Source organism: Chelmon rostratus, chromosome 19, assembly GCF_017976325.1.
Source record: "Chelmon rostratus isolate fCheRos1 chromosome 19, fCheRos1.pri, whole genome shotgun sequence".
Lineage (NCBI taxonomy): Eukaryota > Metazoa > Chordata > Actinopteri > Chaetodontiformes > Chaetodontidae > Chelmon > Chelmon rostratus.
The window spans coordinates 23,032,145-23,050,603 of NC_055676.1; the positions used below are offsets into that span (position 1 = coordinate 23,032,145).

At 46.8% G+C, this 18,459-nt stretch overlaps 3 protein-coding genes across 3 annotated transcripts; all 3 read left to right on the top strand.

The window, feature by feature from the left end:
* Nucleotides 1-5,694: 5,694 nt before the first annotated feature.
* LOC121623187 (proteinase-activated receptor 1-like) lies at nucleotides 5,695-8,570 on the top strand. Its single transcript, XM_041960383.1, has 2 exons — nucleotides 5,695-5,852; nucleotides 6,732-8,570. Exons 1-2 carry the CDS (start codon nucleotides 5,777-5,779, stop codon nucleotides 7,964-7,966), a joined length of 1,311 nt encoding a protein of 436 aa, XP_041816317.1. The 5' UTR covers nucleotides 5,695-5,776; the 3' UTR covers nucleotides 7,967-8,570.
* Nucleotides 8,571-10,715: 2,145 nt separating this feature from the next.
* Nucleotides 10,716-12,822, top strand: f2rl1.1 (coagulation factor II (thrombin) receptor-like 1, tandem duplicate 1). The gene is made up of 2 exons (XM_041960227.1): nucleotides 10,716-11,083; nucleotides 11,410-12,822. Exons 1-2 carry the CDS (start codon nucleotides 11,008-11,010, stop codon nucleotides 12,462-12,464), a joined length of 1,131 nt encoding a protein of 376 aa, XP_041816161.1. The 5' UTR covers nucleotides 10,716-11,007; the 3' UTR covers nucleotides 12,465-12,822.
* Nucleotides 12,823-14,471: 1,649 nt separating this feature from the next.
* Nucleotides 14,472-17,305, top strand: LOC121623170 (proteinase-activated receptor 2-like). The gene is made up of 2 exons (XM_041960361.1): nucleotides 14,472-14,627; nucleotides 15,654-17,305. The coding sequence occupies exons 1-2, from the start codon at nucleotides 14,561-14,563 to the stop codon at nucleotides 16,742-16,744; spliced, it is 1,158 nt and encodes a 385-aa protein (XP_041816295.1). The 5' UTR covers nucleotides 14,472-14,560; the 3' UTR covers nucleotides 16,745-17,305.
* Nucleotides 17,306-18,459: the final 1,154 nt, after the last annotated feature.

Here is an 18,459-nt window from a genome sequence, read left to right on the forward strand (position 1 = left end):
TCTCGTCTGTGAAAAGGAGATTAAAAAAGAGAAGTTAACTGGAAATGTTAGAAGGAACTTTCAGTTTTACCCACCAGAGGGCGACAGCTCCCTTCATTACAGGACTTTCATTCCCTTTTGTCCATTTTAAGACAGCTGAGGCCACATTACTCTGCTGTAACTTCTACTTCTGTCGCCCAAAGCTCCCAAGAATTCACTACCAGCTGCCACAGTGCTTGAATCACCATGTGGACGAAAGCATTCAAGCGTCACTCCCTCGACACGCGGGCTCGCTGCTGGTGGACGCAGATGGTTCAGATAAAAGGACGATTTGGAGGGTTTCCTCTCTCTGTCAGTGGTAAAAAAAAAAACCAAACATGTAAAGCCTGGAATTTAAAAACGTCTGGCTTCTCTGACATCAGAATAATCTAAAAATTACACACTTCTCAAGAGGAAAAACAACATATAATGCAAAAAGGAGGTTAAAGCTGCACTAATCTGTTAACGATGGTTTTAAAAGGCTTCCCTCATGGTGATTCATTCAGAGATAATTTTGCGTTTTAGCATCTCGCAGCCAGTTAGCAACTAGCTGCTGAACATAATGGAGCATTCAGCGGTCAAAGAAACAGAGAGGGAGGGAGGGAGACCAAAAACAGAGCTAAAAGGAGCACAAACACGACTCCAGAGGAACGCTAATGTCTGTTGGATGTAAGAAAACAGCGCCAGCGAGTCAGTTATTACGCTTTTAAAAGAATGTGCTGAGTACATTTGTGCTGTTTTTGTCGGCTTCGAGCATACTCAGTGTACTCGAGCAGTCTCTGAATACCACTTGAGTAATATTTAAGTATACTTTAAGTGTAAATAAAACTTTAAATGTACTGAAATACACCAGTAAAATTCAAGATTCATGAACACACTTGCAGTACAACTATTTGTATGACCACTGTGTTGGAAATATGCTTAAATCTACTTCAAATGACGTGAAATTTAATACAATTCAATTAAGGTGCTAACAGTGTACAAGTATTTCTTACTATAAACAGTATTTGTAATTTAAGTATAATTTATAATATGCTTTCAATAAAGTACACTTGTTCTAAGTACTTAAATACCCTTTTAAATACTGCAGAATGAGTTTATTCATTTTTAATATACTGAAGCAGAACATTTATTTTGAAATAATAAAAATAAAGTATCTGTCAAACATGCTTTAAATGAAGTACTGACAGTGGGGGTGTTCGCTGATGGTGCAGCTTTCTTGCTGCTCTTTTCACTCCACCACACCTCTCTGAAGAACAGCGTGAGGAGAAGTGAGGCTTACAGGTGCCTTATATGTACATGTTCCAGCCGCGGTGCTGCTGCTGGAGGCTCAACTGATTGTGCAACTGTGTCTGTGTCACTGTGCCGAGGTGAGAGGAGGAAAATGATCAATGTCATTACCGTGCTGTGTCACTGCATCAATCATCCGCGGCGCAATCGTAAAGCAGAACAGATGGCGTAACTTTGCAGTGACTCTGCAAAACAGAGCGAAGTGATCCCGTGTGAAAGTCATCGACTCAACCGCTGTAGCTAATAAGCACGATTTTAACCAAACGTTACATGATTTTTTTAGATTTGATGCTACATTTCTGAGGGATTTAGCTGATTGTCGTCTTATGTTCTCATTTCAGACAAAAAGAAAAAGAAAATTATTCTTTATTCTAATTATTCGTGAAAGTCAGTGTCACCAGGAGGGTGCATGGAATGGGCTAACGTAGCTAACGCTCACTTGCTAACTGCATTATGACGGTTCCGCCTTTGCACAAAAGGTGTCTCTTCATCTCTGCTAACGTAACAGATTCACAGACACGCCACGTAGCTTTAGCCTGTCAGCGTTAGCACCAGCAAAGCCTCGTCTGCAGCTCAAGCAACAGGTTGCGTGGTCTGGTCTGCACACACCTGTCCCTGCTGTGCTCTGCTTGCTAGCCACATTAGCGGTCCTGCTGGTCTGATTCTGGTTTACAGTGGCGTGCACAGACTTTTTGAAGGGCAGTGGCGAAAAGGAAAAAAAGGGCACATATAGCGTGTCCTCGCCACTGAAGAGGGCACTTTAGCACGCGTTTTGGCTCCCAGGGGGCACTCTAGAGCGCGTTTTGGCGTCAAAGAGGGCACTTTAGCGCGCGTTTTGGCTCCCAGGGGGCACTTTAGCACGCGTTTCGGCTCCCAAGAGGGCACTTTAGTGCACGTTTTGGCTCCCAGGGGGCACTTTAGAGCGCGTTTTGGCGTCCAAGAGGGCACGTAAGCGTGCGTTTTGGCTCCCAGGGGGCACTTTAGCACATGTTTTGGCGTCCAAGAGGGCACTTTAGCGCGTGTTTTGGCTCCCAGGGGGCACTTTAGCGCGCGTTTTTCAAAAACTGGGCCACCAGGGGGGGCAACTGCACCCCCTGCCCCCCCACGCCACTGGGTTTAAATAACACATGTGAGCATCAGGGTCTGCAACATTATCTCAGCAGCGACTGCCTACTGTCGGCATATTGCCGGCCTTCTGTCTCCGCAGGGTCAGAGCCTTCAGCATGGACTCTGAGGGTCAAGGCATCACATACAGAGCACGTTCGCAGGCCACCATGATTTACCGTACTCATTAGTTTTATGTATGAGGTTGTGGTTGAACTTGGACGTTATTGGCTGTTTATCACAAAAATACACAACTTTTCTCTTTCATAAGTGCTTTTCTTTTTTCCCACACGTACACGTATACACACACATCCTGTGCCTGACTGCTGGTTTTGGTTTCGTGGATCTGAAACATGCACCGGACAGCAGCGGTAACGATCAGACGGTCTCTCTCTGAGGCTCTTTATAAACTAATTGGTTACACCGGTGTCTTCATTTCTTCGAAAGCGTGAATTAAGATAAAGAATAAAGGATGTTCATGTTATCGGGGCTCTCTGTTCACCACCTGAGACACTTTTAAAACTCTGAACTTTGACTTTAAACCGCAGCACAACATCCTCTGCGCTCGTCTCATTGTCCTCTAACACCCCATTGTTGAATTGATGCCCAGAGAGCGATAAAATGTGCTAAAGCGGACCCAGAGAACAACAGGAATTAACGCTGCGAAGCGCTGGCCTGGAGCCGTGCCACCGACATCACTCCGGGCCTAATCTCCCACAGTCTGCATCCTGCCTCCTCCCATGAGAAGGAATGAGCTGATGTTAGTTTAGGAACGCCCGAGCTCAGCACGCTACAGGACGTGACATGGCCTCCAGAGGGGGGGGGGGCGTGTCCAGCTGCAGCTGCTTTCATGACCAAAATTTAAAGCGGCATCAACTCATATGTGTATATTAAGGACGGATGTCTTAATGTATGTGAAAGCGGTCACTCGTGGGGGTAATTATCACCCCCGCGGAGTTAGTTTTGGTTCACGCTCATGCAGTCAGAGTGCTGTTTTTGGCTGCATCAGGCAGCAAACACTTCCTGTCCGGCACCAGACGCCCGACAGGCAAAGACACAGCGGAGCATTTAGCTGATAAACAGCCAGGTATTTCCCTCAGGAGTCGGTGAGCTACCTGAGCTAAGAGGAGAGGGAATGCTGGACTTCCATTCATCAGAAACATGACTTAAATGAAATAAAATAATGAATGATAATGTCGCTCTGTGTCTGACCGATGTGAAAATAAAGAACTTTTTATCAACAAGTTATCTTAAAAGATGATAATATGTCACTGTTGTGTTCACAGCTTGTTTCTGCTGCCCCCCAGTGGCCAGAAACCAGTTATTGCAGGTTTTAGGAAGCACTTTAATATTTTGGTAAATATGCTTATTCGCCTTATTTGACACGTCAGTACATTGAACATGAAGCTAGCTGTTAGTTAGCTTAGCTTGTCTTAGCATAAAGACTAGAAACGGGGCAAACAGCTAGCTTCTGTCTTTTAAAATAAGATATAACTTTATTGATCTCACGCCAAGGAAATTATGTTGTTGCAAACTGCAATAATAACAAGAACAAAGAACAAAGGAGACGCAGAAAAGGAACAAACGGACAATAAAACAGATTTCAAAATAAAACGCAACTATTTTTATGTGTACATTATATACAGAAAGTGTATAAATACATCTGGTAAGATGTGGATAATAAAACTCTGTGTTTTGTGCTGTGTCACAGTAGAAAAGTCTGTAACACAGTAGAAACAGGAGGACTTTTAAGTGCACACTGGTGACCACCAGCAGCAGGGGGGGGGGGGGATTTGACCTGCTGGCCGCCGTCCACTCGATGACATCACTTGATGCAACTCGTGAGTGTGCATGTTGTGGAAAAATGTGGCTGCCTTTTGTTTCCAGTCAGACCCGGTGCTGGACTTCTTCTTGGCCAGACGCAACGACCCCCTCGTATCTCTGGTTGTTGTCCTGGCAACCTCATGGTGCTGACAGGAGTCCTGGAAGGATGCAACGTGTTCATCAGTGTACTTTAAAGGTGCTGGTGGGCAGAACCAGGATAGCAGTCGCCCCCCTTTCCCAGCCTACATACTGTGATAGCCTCGAACAGGCACTGAGAGCGATATCAATCATCTCGGTGGAACGGTGAGATGTTTCAGTGAGGAAGTGGGTTTAGTCTGGCTGTCTGTGAGCTGCAGAGTCTCTGTGGACATAAAGCTCAGGATGAATGAGTCAGACGACTCCCCCTGACCGACGCTCAGCATGCCCCCCCACCCCCCCCCCCCCACCCCTCCAAATCAAACACACTTTCTCTCTCCCATGTTTTTTGTTTTTCAAGTATTATCCTCATTTCAGTGCTTCAGAACTACTGACCACCCAGGAGCAGACGCATGACTTCAGCTTGATCTCCACCAGAAGCAGTGGGAAAAACATCATGCAGCCTCCTGGGACGGGGGGGGGGGGGGGGGTCTGGGCAGCTAGTTTACATTAGCACGTAAACAAAACATATAACACAGACCCTGGGGAACATCATGATACGCCCTCCAGGAGAATGCCTGGAGAGGAGCAATAACTATAATATATCTGATATGTATCTGCCTGCCATAAACAGAGGAAGCATCCCAGCGTCTCCGGGGGGGTCGCTTCATGTAAAACAAACTCTGAAGTGTTTGTTTCGGCCCCTGAAGACACATCGGTGGATATTTTTATGCCAAAGTCCAAAAAGGAATCAGGGTGCACTGACGCTTCATGCTGATGAATGAATCCACGCTTCGATCCGGCGTGGCCCCCGTTCACTGGCTGCCACTGGAGTTCAGACGTGATGCAGACATATAAATTAAAGTTTTAGTTATTACCTGTAGAGGCCTGCACAGGTAAAGTCCCTGAGTGCATTTCTGGATAAAACTGAAGTCTCTGTTCAGTTCAAATAAATAATTGTTTTTCCTGTTCTGTTTTGTTGCTCTGGTGTTAAGAGAGTTTGGGAGGTGTTAGGTCGCTCTTATCAACCCCACTGTTGCCATGACAGCCTTGTAGCCGTGACAAAATTTTGAGACTTTAACAGACCTTTGAGAAAAAAGGAAAAAAAAAAAGATTCCAGTAAATGTTCACCTTGTGTCCCGGGTCATTTAGCGCCGGCGCGTGAATGCTTGGATTGGATGTGGCTGCTGCAGAGTGACGGGAAGGTGACGTCAGGGCAAAGGAACGCAGCTGCTGATTGGTGGACGGGGCCGCTCGGGGTTGAGGGGTGGGGGGGCGCTGGACTGTGGGCGGACACTCGACAGTTTTACAGGGAGCGGATGATGATCAGCGGCAGAAAAGCAGAGCCAGACTGCGGCCGACAGGCGGGTGAGAGACCGTGAACGCGTCTTCTGTCTCCGGCAAAATGTTCTCAGTTTGTCCCAAAGCTGTGCTGCTGCTCGCGGTGTGCGCGCGCGCGTCCTCGGCCGCAGCCAACAACGGTAAGAAAGACCTCAAATGACTTCAAATGAGTGTGAAACAGGATTTTATAATCCTGCAAGTGTGGTAGAGAAAGTTTGATATGATGTAATTTAACGTTAACCTCCTGTTTAGAAGATAATGGCGCTGAAAAGAGGTCATTAATTAGCTGATTAATCGATATCCGATCGACAGAAAAGCAATCGGCAGCTGTTCTGATGATAAATTCATTGTTTCATCTGTTTCAGTATCAAACATTTTGAGGTTCTGACTTGTTAAATATGACGACTTGTTGCTCTCTTTGTCACAGTGACTTGAACATCATGAGAAAAAATAATCAGCAGATTAATTGATAATGAAAATAAGCATTAGTTGCCACCCAGTAACAGAGGTACAGAATAAAAGGTCTTTATGACTTAAGTGAAGGATTTTAATTAATTGTAGTCGAGGAACAGTGAAAACTCTGATCACAGCTTCCTCTAGTCCATCTTCAGATCTTCTTATTTTTTTTAACCAAAAGTCCAAAAGCCAAAAATATTCAGTTAAAGAATAAAACAGAGAAAAGCAACAAGTCGCCCGATGTGACAGTATTTTCACCATCGATTATCAAAACAGTCCTTTTTTATTTCTGTCACTCGGCGAATTGATTTAAGGCGTAATCATGATCAGTTAATGTGGTGATTATTTTCTCCATTGATCGTTTGGTCTGAGATATTTGGAGGAAATATTCCAGAAAGACAGCAAATATTCACATTAGAGAATCTGAAACCACTGAATTATCACCAGTTTTTAATGTTTTTATTTCGTTTCAGCTCTCTGATAGAAATCTCTTTATGATTAAAACCTCTCTTGATGTCTTTGTTGAACTGTCTTCTGGCTTTGACTCGTTCTTGTCTCCTCAGGCAGCCTTCAGGTGAGGACCTTTGCCGTGTTTGACCGTTCGGTCACGGATGAGCCGATAGACCTGCGAGGAGTTTATGCAGACGACGATGTCAAGTTCAACCGCTCCGCGCATGTGTGGGTTCGTAACGTGACCAACATCAGGCCGCGGATCTCAGAAGAGGCGCTGCTGTTCCTAACGGGCCCCGTGTCCACCGTCCTCATTCCGTCCTTCTACACGCTGGTCTGCCTGATCAGCGTGCCGATCAACATCTGTGCCGTGCTGGCCTTCGCTCGGAGGATCCGGCCCAAGAAGCCGGCGGCGATCTACATGCTGAACCTGGCCTGCGCCGACCTGCTCTTCGCCCTGCTGCTCCCCTTCAAGATCTCCTACCACTTCGGCGGCAACGACTGGATTTTCGGCGCGCTCATGTGCCGCGTGGTCACCGCGGCCTTTTACTGGAACATGTATTGCTCGGTTCTACTCATAGCGTGCATCAGCGTGGACCGGCTTCTCGCCGTGGTCTACCCCATCGACTCCCTGGCTTGGAGACGGCCACGGAACGCAACCATAGCCTGCGCGGCCATGTGGATTCTGTCCTTCGCCGGCTCGGTGCCGCTCGTCCTCTCCGAGCAGACCTACCACCTTAAAGAGTTGGACGTCACCACCTGCCACGACGTCCAGTCCTCACATGAGCTGATCTGGCGCTACAGGATCTACTTCATCACCCTCTGCTGCGCCCTCTTCTTCCTGCCTCTGCTCGTCACTGTGGTGTCCTACGTCCGGGTGATCTGGTCTCTGAGCAGGGTCCCCCGTGGGGTCCCGGGACGCTCGCGCAGAAGAACAAGAGCAGTGGTGATGGCTTTAACCGTGCTGGTGATGTTTGTGCTGTGTTTCACCCCCACAAACTGCCTGCTTCTAGCCCACTACCTGCAGTTCAACGAGGGAGTGGAGAGGAGCCAGGAGGCCCCTGACGGCTCCTACGCCGTATATCTGGTGTTCATGTGTTTGGGGAGCCTGAACTGCCTCCTGGATCCTCTGGTCTACTACTTCGGATCATCCCAGTGTCAGAAGCAGCTATCCGGTGCGCTGAGGTGTGAGAAGGCCGGAGAGCGCCGGAGCGGCAGCCGCTCGTCCAGCAGCAGGACGATCCTAAAATCCGCTCATACAGAAAGCTCCAAGGTGGACACGTCGGTCGCCGAGCTGGACCCTTTCCAGAAAAGCCTCAACAGCCAATACAAGAAGCTGCTGGTCTGACAGAGCCAGCGGGCATTAATCAGTGACTTTAAAGGGAAGTGAACGGACGAAGCACGGAAGGAAGCTGAGATTAGATCAGAGTGTGCCTCGAGAACGCTTCAGTTGATACTATGAAAAGCTTTTGTTTTTGCACTCTGTTGTATGATTTTATAAGCTGTTTTACATTTAATGGAAGGAAACATTTTGTATTCTGTCTGTACATACACGTGCTGTATAGCTCATTTTAAAGCACTTCTACTTAATCGCGTCTGACTTTGTTCATTTTAAAGAACGATAACCTCCTCTTTCTGCCGTTTTGGTCTGTGATAAATATGTTTTCACGTCGCTGTGGTAGTTTCACAAAGAGGCCAGCAACATGCTGAGCAAACAGCACCGTTTATTTCATGCTGCCCTCTGCTGGCTGGATATGTGAAGTGCTTTCATGTGTGTTACTCATTTTACACCATCGTCCAGGTTCCTCTCTGCTCCAGCAGGTGGCGCTACTGTACTGTTAATAAAATGTAACCTGAAGGATGGAGTCAGCTGTGTTTTACTCTTAGGAGACGATTATGTGAGGAAGGAACAACTGAGTGAATAAATACTTTTTGAGTGTTTCAAACAGCCATCCTGTACTTTATTTCTCTAAGTGAGTGTTGGAAAGTAACTAAGTACTTTAGTCAAGCACTGTACTCTACTTGAGTATTTCCATGTTATGTAATTTTATACTTCTACTTCATCTCAGAGACTGATATTGTACGTTTTACTCCACTACATTTGTCTGGCAGATGACATTTTTTCATCCCCTTCCTGTCCAGTGAAAACCACGTATCTCCAGATCTCGAGTGTTGGTGATAAACTGAAGGATGAGGTTTTCCTTCATGTCCTGAGAAAATTCTCCTCTTTCTTCAGCTAAATAAACTGTTTAAAAAGCCTCTCGGATCAGCTGGAAATGCGTCGTCACAGAGCTGAAAACAGGCTGTTTTTCTGAGATACGAGGTTCTCACAGGACAAACATGTGATGATCTTATAGAATATGATGCATCGCTGTAGATTAAACCAGCCAACAGGATATAAAGTAGTTCAAATGAGCTCAACCTGAAACATCTACAGCAGGAATATTAATCCACAAACATCAGAGATGATGTTTTACTGCACTACGAGTACTTTTACTTTAACACTCTAAGTATATTCTGCTGATAATACTTATATACTTCTACTTATTTAAGGTTTTGAATGCTTTTACTGGTAGTTGAGTTTTCATAGTGAGGTATTAGTACTTCAATTAAGATTAAGATCTGAATACTTCTTCCACAGTAACTCTTTGTACTCATATTTACTTCTCACACAAATGTTTTATTGTGAAAATGCTGCGACTTATTTGCTCAATTAGCTGAAAAAAAAAAAAAATGCACATCACAATTCCTGAGCGCACATCTTCAAGTTTCTTGTTTTGTCCGACCAGCAGTCCAAAATCAAAAGATGTTCAATTAATAATTCACTCACTTTATTACAAAAACCAGAGAAAAACAGCGAACCTTCACATTTGTGAAGCTAGAACACGAGAAAGTCACATTTTCACTTTCAGAATTATATTCTGATCAGTAAAGCTCCGCTGCTGCATGTGCAAAAACATGAAGTACTTGAACTGGTAGATGGTCTGAGCTGGTTTTTCACTGGTCTAAACTGGACAGCGAGGGTTTGAAGCTGATCATGACACGAGCAGCGTTAGCAGAAGTGGGTCAGTTTGCATGACAGGTGACTCAATGCAAATCTCACTGCAGGTGTTTCATCTGTTGACCTTAATATCCTGGCTCTATTTAAATATACAAGCTTTAACTTCAGGTTATTTTATTCAGTTATACAGAAAATGACACATAACTTCTGTTCAGGGTCTCGGAGACCACCGCTGCAAAACACAGTCAAATAAAATAGATTTCTGCTCCTCATACAAGACCTCTCTGAGTGTAATTAACCCTAAACATACAGGAAGTAGAATATCCATGAGTTAGAAAAGGACAGTGCAGGACATACATTTGTTCATGCATACACTTCCAAGTTAAGATAAGATAAGATAAGATAGGACTTTATTTATCCTGAGGGACATTCTGGTGCAGCAGCTGCAGAGCAAAGTGGGAAAGAGTGCAAATATAAGCAAAATATATACATAAAAAACATGTCTGTCATTAAAGGGCAAACCAAACAGTCACGTAAACAGGCAACCAGACTTAACCAATCAATAACGAAGGAATAAAAGTCAGCAAGTGACTGTGAAGTACAAAATGTTTAGTCATATTAATGAAAAGTGCAGGAAATTTTAGTGCTTTTCTGGTTATTTTCCACATGCTGCAGAGGGGGCTGCAGAGGGGTCTGCAGGGGGGTCTGTGGGACGCAAAACAAAGATGCAATAAGCGACCTGGCTGCTTAATTTCTGCAGGTTGAGGATGAAGATCAAGCTTTTAAACCAGCTCATGTGATCACCGCAGACGGTCTCGTCTCTCAGGGCAAACACACAGAAACCAAACTGAACCTTTACTTCATGTTGCGCATCACACAACATCCACATTCATATTTGCACGCGCACAGGTGTGAAGCACTTTCTGTTCTGCATTCTTCATAAGGTCACGGCGCGCAGGGAGGGATCAGCCGCAGGTGTTTATGTACCTGCGCTTCCTGTTCACGGCTGCGTGCTGATGATGCTTCTCTAACAGCTGTTTCTGCTGGGTCACGTGTTTATTTAGCTCCGCGGTGTAGCGCGGTGCTTGAGTAAATGTACTTCGCTACATCCCATCGCTGGATACTGTCAGGTGTTCTCGGACATGACTGTTCCTGTTAGTCTCCATCTGATCACGTGGCTGAGAGCTTCTGCTCCCGGAGCGCGCAGAGAAACGAGCGTCGGCTCCTGGTTTCTGTGCGGGAGGAAGAAGCCGCACCGCGGGCAGCAACCTGAGGCGTGTCCCGGTTGGCTCCACGCGGTCACCTGACCGGATGACATCACGAAGGTGTGAAGGCAGCAGCGGGGACAGAGACGAGGAGCCACACCCGCGGACGCTGTGCCGGCAGTCATGACTCGGAGCTCGCGGTGGTTTCAGCTCTTCCTCGTCCTCCTGTGCTGCGCGCAGACTTCCCTGTCTCAGGACGGTAAGCTTCCTCTGTTTGACCCATCTGCGGCGTTTGTCCGGGCGGACTCAGCATTCAGCTCCGGTAGACTTGAGATCCAGACGCGCTTCTCTGTGTGTCGGTCGTGGCTGCCTTACCGGCCGGGCCAGTCCGCCACAGTGAGCGCGATAACATTGAGTAATAAAGTTGTAAAGCGGGTTGTTGATTCCAGCTCACAGGCCTGATTACAGGTGGAAGACAGATCAAAGTGCTTCCGTTTGAAAGAGTCTGACAGATGTTTGAGTTTCAGATGTTAAACTGTCTCACTTCTGCTTTCCATGTTTCCATGTGGTGATTTGGCACTGGAGGGAGGGGCTTCCCTTCCACAGAGACCAGCGATGGGGTGAAGGTCAGCCCTCGAGGCCGAGAGGTCCTGAGCAGCCGCCTCACAACCGTCTTCCTCCCGATCATCTACATCATCGTGTTTGCGGTGGGGCTCCCCGCCAACGCCATCGCCATCTGGGTCTTCCTGTTCCGGACCAAGAAGAAGCACCCGTCGTCCATCTACATGGCCAACCTGGCTCTGGCCGACCTGCTCTTCGTCATCTGGGTCCCTTTAAAGATCGCGTACCACTTCAACGGGAACGACTGGGTCTACGGGGAGGGGCTGTGCAAAGTGCTGGTGGCGTTTTTCTACGGCAACATGTACTGCTCCATCTCCTTCATCACCTGCATCAGCGTTCAGCGCTACTGGGCCGTGGTGCACCCGCTCGCCCAGCAGCAGAGAGACGGCTGCGTGGCCGTCGCCGTCTCCGTCGCGGTCTGGGTGGCGGTCTGGCTCATCACGATCCCCCTCTACCTGTACGATCAAGAGGTCTACGAGTCGGACCTCAAGATCCGCACCTGCCACGACATCACCAAGCCCAGCCAGACGAAGATCGCCGCAGGCTACTTCCTGACAATGGGGATTCTGGGATTTGTCGTCCCCACCGTCGTGTGCATCGTGTCCTACGTCCTCATGCTGAAGGCCCTCAGGAACAGCATGGCGGATCCGGCCATCGCCGAGAAGCGGCGGAAGGCTGTGGTCTTGATCGTCACCGTCCTGGTGATGTTTTTAGTGTGCTTCACCCCCAGTAATGTCATGCTGCTCGTGCACTACATCCTCCTTCTGGGCGGCGCCGACAACAGCTTGTACGGATTTTACATCACCACCTTGTGCTTGGCCAGCCTCAACAGCTGCATCGACCCGTTCGTCTACTACTTCATCTCCGAGGACTTCAGGGAGCACGTGAAGAACACGTTCCTCTGCAGGAGCGAAAGGACGGCGAAGAGGATGAGGATCTCCTTCAGCGCTCTCAAGTACTCCAAGAAGAGCAACACGTACACGTCCGAGTCGGGGAACACCCAGAGCACCGAGTGCTAGAGCGCCGAGCGCCGAGCGCCGCAGCTCTTTAAGCTGAAACTCCCCCTCGGAATGGTCTGTGAAGACCTGCAGAAGCTCTGAGCCTTCGTCAGTTACTGTTTTTGTAAATGAGAAGTTGTTTTAATCTGATGATGCCACTTTAATGCACTTTGCTCTAACTGATTTCACTCCTTTTATTCAGGTGAACTCTCTCTCACTGTTTTAACGTGCCGGACGACGTTGATGATCATTAATTTAAATGATTTTACACACTTTACATGTATGTTTGTGTCTTTTTGTATGTGTTTGAAGTAGTGAGTTGTACTTTCATCGCTGTACATACATTTTAAAGTCGGTCAATAAAAATGAAAGTATTTTCCCTCTGCGTTTCAAACCTTGTGACAAAAGAGAGATATTTCTCTCTCTTGTCTGCTGTCGGCAGTAATTTGAATCCTAACATGTTTTAAAGCTGATTGCAGCCTATAAACTAACTGTAAATTCGTTCTCTGTGATCTTAAATTTAACTTGGTGACGCCTGCAGAAAGCTCATATTCGGTTTTTGACCAGCGGAGGCCGGCTTTCAAAACAATGATTTTAATTAACATTGGCTCTAATTCCAGTCTAATGTTCTTTACATGCTCTAAACTGGAGAAGAACCCCGTTAGATCCCAAATAAGACATTAACAGTGAATGATTTGGTCTGTGAAAATGCTTTTATCACCTGAATCGTTGCCTCGATGACCAAATCACGATCTGTGTTTATGTTGGATGTAGTTGAGATGACAGACTGTTTTAACTAACGTGTTTTTGTGGTTTGTGCCTCTAATTTGAGGCTCGACTGAGCAGGTCAAGACATTTCTAATAATTAGTTTCCCTGAAATGAAACAGAACTTAGAAGATTCGCCAGATGTTGAAATGTTTTATACATTTATAACCTGGAAAAGCTTCCCAGGGTTACAGGTGTGGAAACACTGCTCATGGACACGCCGCTCGGCCACGTGTTTACACTGATTTCTAGTTAGCCTTGTTTTTTAGCAATTAGCTAACAGTTTCCTGAAGTGTTCCTGAGTCCAGGTATTAATCTCCTTTATCCAATCACGTCGCTCCATCATCACTGTGAACCACTGAGCCTTTCAATCATGATGCTATCACCTGTTACCAATCAGCCTGTTTACCTGTGGAATGATCCAAACAGGTGTTTTTGGAGCGTTCCACATCTTTCCCAGTCTTTAGTTGCTCCTGTCCCGACGTGTTTGAAACGTGTTGAATCAGCAGATATTTACAGAAATCAATGAAGCTGTTGAGCTCAGACATTAAATATATTGACTTTGTGCTGATTTCAGGTGAGTTTCTGTCAGAGAGGATCAGCAGGTGATCACATTCTGTTTTACTGATGTTTTGTGCAGCGTCCAAACTTTTTGAAATCAGGGTTTTAATCGTTTCTGAGCTCAAGCTTAAAGAAAGACGACATTTGAAGACGTTTGTTGGGTTTGTGGAAACAGATTTTTCAGAATAAACTGCAGATTCATTGACAGTGAAAATAAGTTGTCATTTTTTGCAGCGTGGAGGGGAAATTTACACAAAATTAGTGACTGATTTGACTGAACTGAAGAAATCTAAGCCCAGAACAACACACTGAACAGCAGCGAACACATTAATGTACAAATAATTTCCACAGAGCAGTTTCCCCCTCCGAACCACAGAAATCAACACTAATCTATATTTAACTGGGACACCTTCAGTGGGCGGAGGTGTGACGTAAGGTTACCTGTCTGACTGTACTTAGAAAACCAGGTGAGCTTCGTGGCAGCCCTCCACCTGTGTGGAGAGGACCAAGAGACTTCTGCTGCAGGGCTGAACAAAGCTTTGCTCTGCAGCTGATCAGCCTCTCCTCTGTTTGTTTGTTTGTTTGTTTGTTTGGACTCTTCCTCTCGGACTCTTTGCGCTCGCGGACGCCGCCGCTGCGGAAACTGGGCGGGTCAGAGATGACGCGCACGCACGCAGGTAGTCTCGGGGTGTGTCCTCTGAGGGTGGAGGTCGCTGTCGGTCGATGCGGAGTCAGTTCGAGGGAGAAAATCAAAGAGAAGAGAAGCGGAGAGAGTCTGAAGCGCACGGACATGGATTCTACGAGGTTACTGTCGCTCCTGTTGGTTTTCTGCTGGTTTTCTGTCTCACATGCGTCAGGTAAGGTCGGAACTTCCTGTCTCTGAGTTTATTGTGTCAAAGAGCGAACTCACCTGCATACCGAGCCTGTGAGACTCACTCATCCAACCCGGAGAGTGAAGTAATACACCCCCGAGAGAGTCTCCAGGTGTGTTAAGGTGGACATTTAGAAACACGTTATAATAAATAAAGAGAATTTTTGATATCTTTAACTTTAACTGGGTTGAAGCCAGATCCCAAACACAAAGGACTTTCGGGAAATGAAGGCGTATCTAAATTTATCTACCTTTTAAAAAATAATCTAACTTTGAAAAAGTTTAAGTTTAAGAAATAATGATACAATATTCTGTATAAAGACATATCACACACCTGAAAAAAGGTTTATTTCCCTTAAATGTATTTTATTAGATCTCATCTGATTGCGTTACAGTAATAGTTTTTATGCTTATTTGTATTTATTTGATATTTTATTATTATGTATATAATTTTTTACTGCTTGCTATTTCAATATTTTGTTATATATAGTTTGCTCTTACAGTCACGGTCCACTTTATTTTCACTGCCATTTGCATTTGATATTCTTTTTTGTGCAATACTTTTACTACTGTTTACTATTTGGCTATTTTATTATTATTGTTATGTATATAATCTTTTTACTGCTCGCTATTTTTATATTTTATTCTGTATAGTTTGTTCTTTATAGTCTTATTTTCACTTATTTCACTGTGTGTAATGCTGCTGCTGCACTGCAATTTCCCAGCTTGGGATAAAGTCAGTCAGTCTGTCAGTCTGTCTGTCTGTCTGTAACTTTAATCTTTAATCTTTTATCCTAAAAAGCGTCAGAAAATAATAAAAATCAACCTCAGAGCTCCAGGTGACATTTTTGAATAAATGTCCTGTCCAAACAGCAGCTCTGAACCCAAAGAAACGTAGTTTATCATGACAGAAAGCAGCAGATCCTCAGGAAATGTTCAACATTTGGCTGTTATTTATGTTTTGTGAGTCGTTTCAGCCCTGATAAGAGTTTGTTCTGTCTCATTCTTTCAGGTAAAGGACGAGGGTTCATCGGCTTTGAGGACCCTGAGATCTCGGGGCAGGTCGTCGTGGACAAGGCCACCTCTGACACACTGAAGAGCAGCCTCACCACAGTCTTCATCCCGATCGTCTACGTCATCGTGTTCGCGGTGGGGCTCCCTGCTAACGGCATGGCCATCTGGGTGTTTCTCTTCAGGACCAAGAAGAAGCACCCGTCCACCATCTACATGGCCAACCTGGCTCTGGCCGACCTGCTCTTCGTCATCTGGACGCCCCTAAAAATTTCCTACCATTTCAACGGCAACGACTGGATCTACGGCGAGCCGCTGTGCAAAGTGCTGGTGAGCTTCTTCTACGGAAACATGTACTGCTCCGTCCTCTTCATCTGCTGCCTCAGCGTGCAGAGATACTGGGTCGTGGCTCACCCGCTGTCCCAGCAGAGGAAGAACACCAGAGTGGCCATCGGCGTCTGTGTGGCCATTTGGGCGTTCATCTGGCTCACCACCACGCCTCTGTACCTGTACGACCACACCGCCAAACTCAAAGACCCCAACGTCACCACCTGCCACGACGTCAGCGTCATTCGGGACGCCCTCAACCCTTTCCCGTCCGTCCAGCTCCCGTACTACTACTTCATCTTCATGGGTATGGTCGTGTTCCTCGTGCCTTGCGTGGTGATCGCCGTGGCCTACGTTCTGCTGCTCAGGGCTCTGGGGAACAGCATGGAGGACAGCGCAGCGGGAAAGAACCGCCGCAGGGCCGTGGTGCTGATCGTTACCGTCCTGGTGACATTCGTGGTGTGTTTCGTCCCCAGCAACATCATGCTGGTGGTGCATTACTCGCTGCTGAAGGATGGAGTGATGAACAACGGCTACAGCTTCTACGTCTCCACGCTGTGCCTGGCCAGCCTCAACAGCTGCCTGGACCCCTTCATCTACTACTTCGTGTCGGAGGACTTCAGAAACCACGTGAAGAACACCCTGCTGTGCAGGAGCAGCAGGACCGTGGAGAGGATGAGGGTCTCGTTCAGCTCCATGAAATACTCCAGGAAGAGCAAGTCGTACGTATCGGACAGCGGGAACACGCAGAGCAGCAGCTGTTAGCCAGAGGCAGGAGGGGCTGATGGGATACCTCCGGCCTGCCTGCGCTCGTACTCTGCGTTGGAAAGGCAGCAGGCGCGGACCTCGCGGGTCTGTGGCGACGGACAACCAGGTGACCTCAACGCATCGGATAACCAAAGATGAAGGTTAAATGTGAAGACGACGGTGCTGCGATCAGGGCAGACTTCATTATGAACTGTTAAAATGTGAAGCCTGAACACATATTTCAGTTTCTTATATGTAAATACAGAGAAGGCCTGAGGAAGACTCACGTTTAGGCCTTTTGACTGACTAATTCGCTGCACTGAAGACCGTTTACAGCCGTCTGTAACAAGAGAAGCAGGCCGAGCTGATGTGTTCAGAAGCAGAGAGAGCAGAGAAATGACTGATGAAGGTGTTAATGTAGCTGTAGGTCTATTTAATTATCCCTCCCGTTTTGTCTTTTCTTGCCTATTCGGTGCATTCCTGCGGCCGACCACTTTTAATCCACCTGTGCTGAAGTTTGGACTTTTGGAAAAGTTGCTTTTGTTATGTCGCCTTTTAATAAATGATGAAACAACAGGATGCAGTTTCTGTGAAACTCGATGTTGCGTAAGCGGCGTGTGTTTTCATCGTGCAGCCGGAGCGGGACGTGGGTCGCGCTCGTGAGTCAGCGCGTGTGGAAACGTCAGGAATTTGCGGAATGTGTTGTTGTGGGTTTTTTTTTTTTTTTAGCGTCAAAGCAAACAAACCAGCCGGGACGACTGTTTCACTGTCGACCTGTTTGGTTGTCGGTGAGGTTTCTGCAGAAGCAGGCAGACGTAAAGTGTGTGAGAGTGAAGCGTGATGAGACATGTCAGAAACAGGTCGCCCCCCCCACCGTAGTTTCACCTGTGGATGAAACACAGAAAGCCCCCCCTCTCCCATTCATTTGATTTATGTAGTGATTTTTCTCCTCCTGCTTTATAAAACACACATCTCCTAACAGACAATACGCTGCAGACAAAGGGGCTTTGTGGACCAAAGGTAATGCTTGTGCTCTCTAGATAAGAAGTATGTGAACTGATAGCCCCACCCAAAGAGCCATCCCCCTCCCCCGTGTAAACGCGCCGTGAATGGTGATGGCTTCCTGTTTGGTGAGCGGTCGAGGGCAGAGCTGCGGGCCGTTTAAAGAGGTAAATGATTGTTGTGGAGTGTCGTCTTACCTTTTGTCAGCGCCGTCGAGCAGAATACCTTTCTACTCACACATGGGGGGGGGCGGAGCCGCTCCCGGGCCATGTTTCATCCACGCAGCTGCTTTCAAACATTAGTCAGTTCCACGAGCAAATGTTCAAATCACGTGTCCGAGCACATTTCTGAGCTGAAGTCTGTTAATGAAGCACCAGCAGGAGGGGGGGGTTCGCCTTTATTTAAGGTGGACTATTTATGTGACACAAAGGAAGAGCAGAAGGTCGTTTGTTTCCACGACAGTCGACGCTGGTTCTGATGTGAGAAGTTGGGAAATCGCTTGCTGCTCACAGATCTGAGCACGCGGTGAATAATGTGACGTTCCCTGCTGCGCATGAGCATGAGCGATGGTGCAGGAATGACTGCAGATTACTTAACGTGTACACACATTCACAAAGAATCATCACAGCAAACCTTCCCCCCCGCAGTGCAGTCAGCAGGTCTCTGCTCAGCTTTGCCATAACGGCCACCAGAGGCGGCGTTAGCATGATAGGAACAGGAGAAACTGTGAT

What these genes read in the sequence shown, in the direction of transcription:
- f2rl1.1 (XM_041960227.1), top strand. Translation starts at nt 11,008, where the DNA reads ATGACTCGGAGCTCGCGGTGGTTTCAGCTCTTCCTCGTCCTCCTGTGC. An exon ending in GACTTCCCTGTCTCAGGACG is followed by an intron (nt 11,084 to 11,409) that starts GTAAGCTTCCTC and finishes TTGGCACTGGAG; the next exon opens with GGAGGGGCTTCCCTTCCACA.
- LOC121623170 (XM_041960361.1), top strand. Translation starts at nt 14,561, where the DNA reads ATGGATTCTACGAGGTTACTGTCGCTCCTGTTGGTTTTCTGCTGGTTT. An exon ending in TTCTGTCTCACATGCGTCAG is followed by an intron (nt 14,628 to 15,653) that starts GTAAGGTCGGAA and finishes TCATTCTTTCAG; the next exon opens with GTAAAGGACGAGGGTTCATC.
- LOC121623187 (XM_041960383.1), top strand. Translation starts at nt 5,777, where the DNA reads ATGTTCTCAGTTTGTCCCAAAGCTGTGCTGCTGCTCGCGGTGTGCGCG. An exon ending in CTCGGCCGCAGCCAACAACG is followed by an intron (nt 5,853 to 6,731) that starts GTAAGAAAGACC and finishes TTGTCTCCTCAG; the next exon opens with GCAGCCTTCAGGTGAGGACC.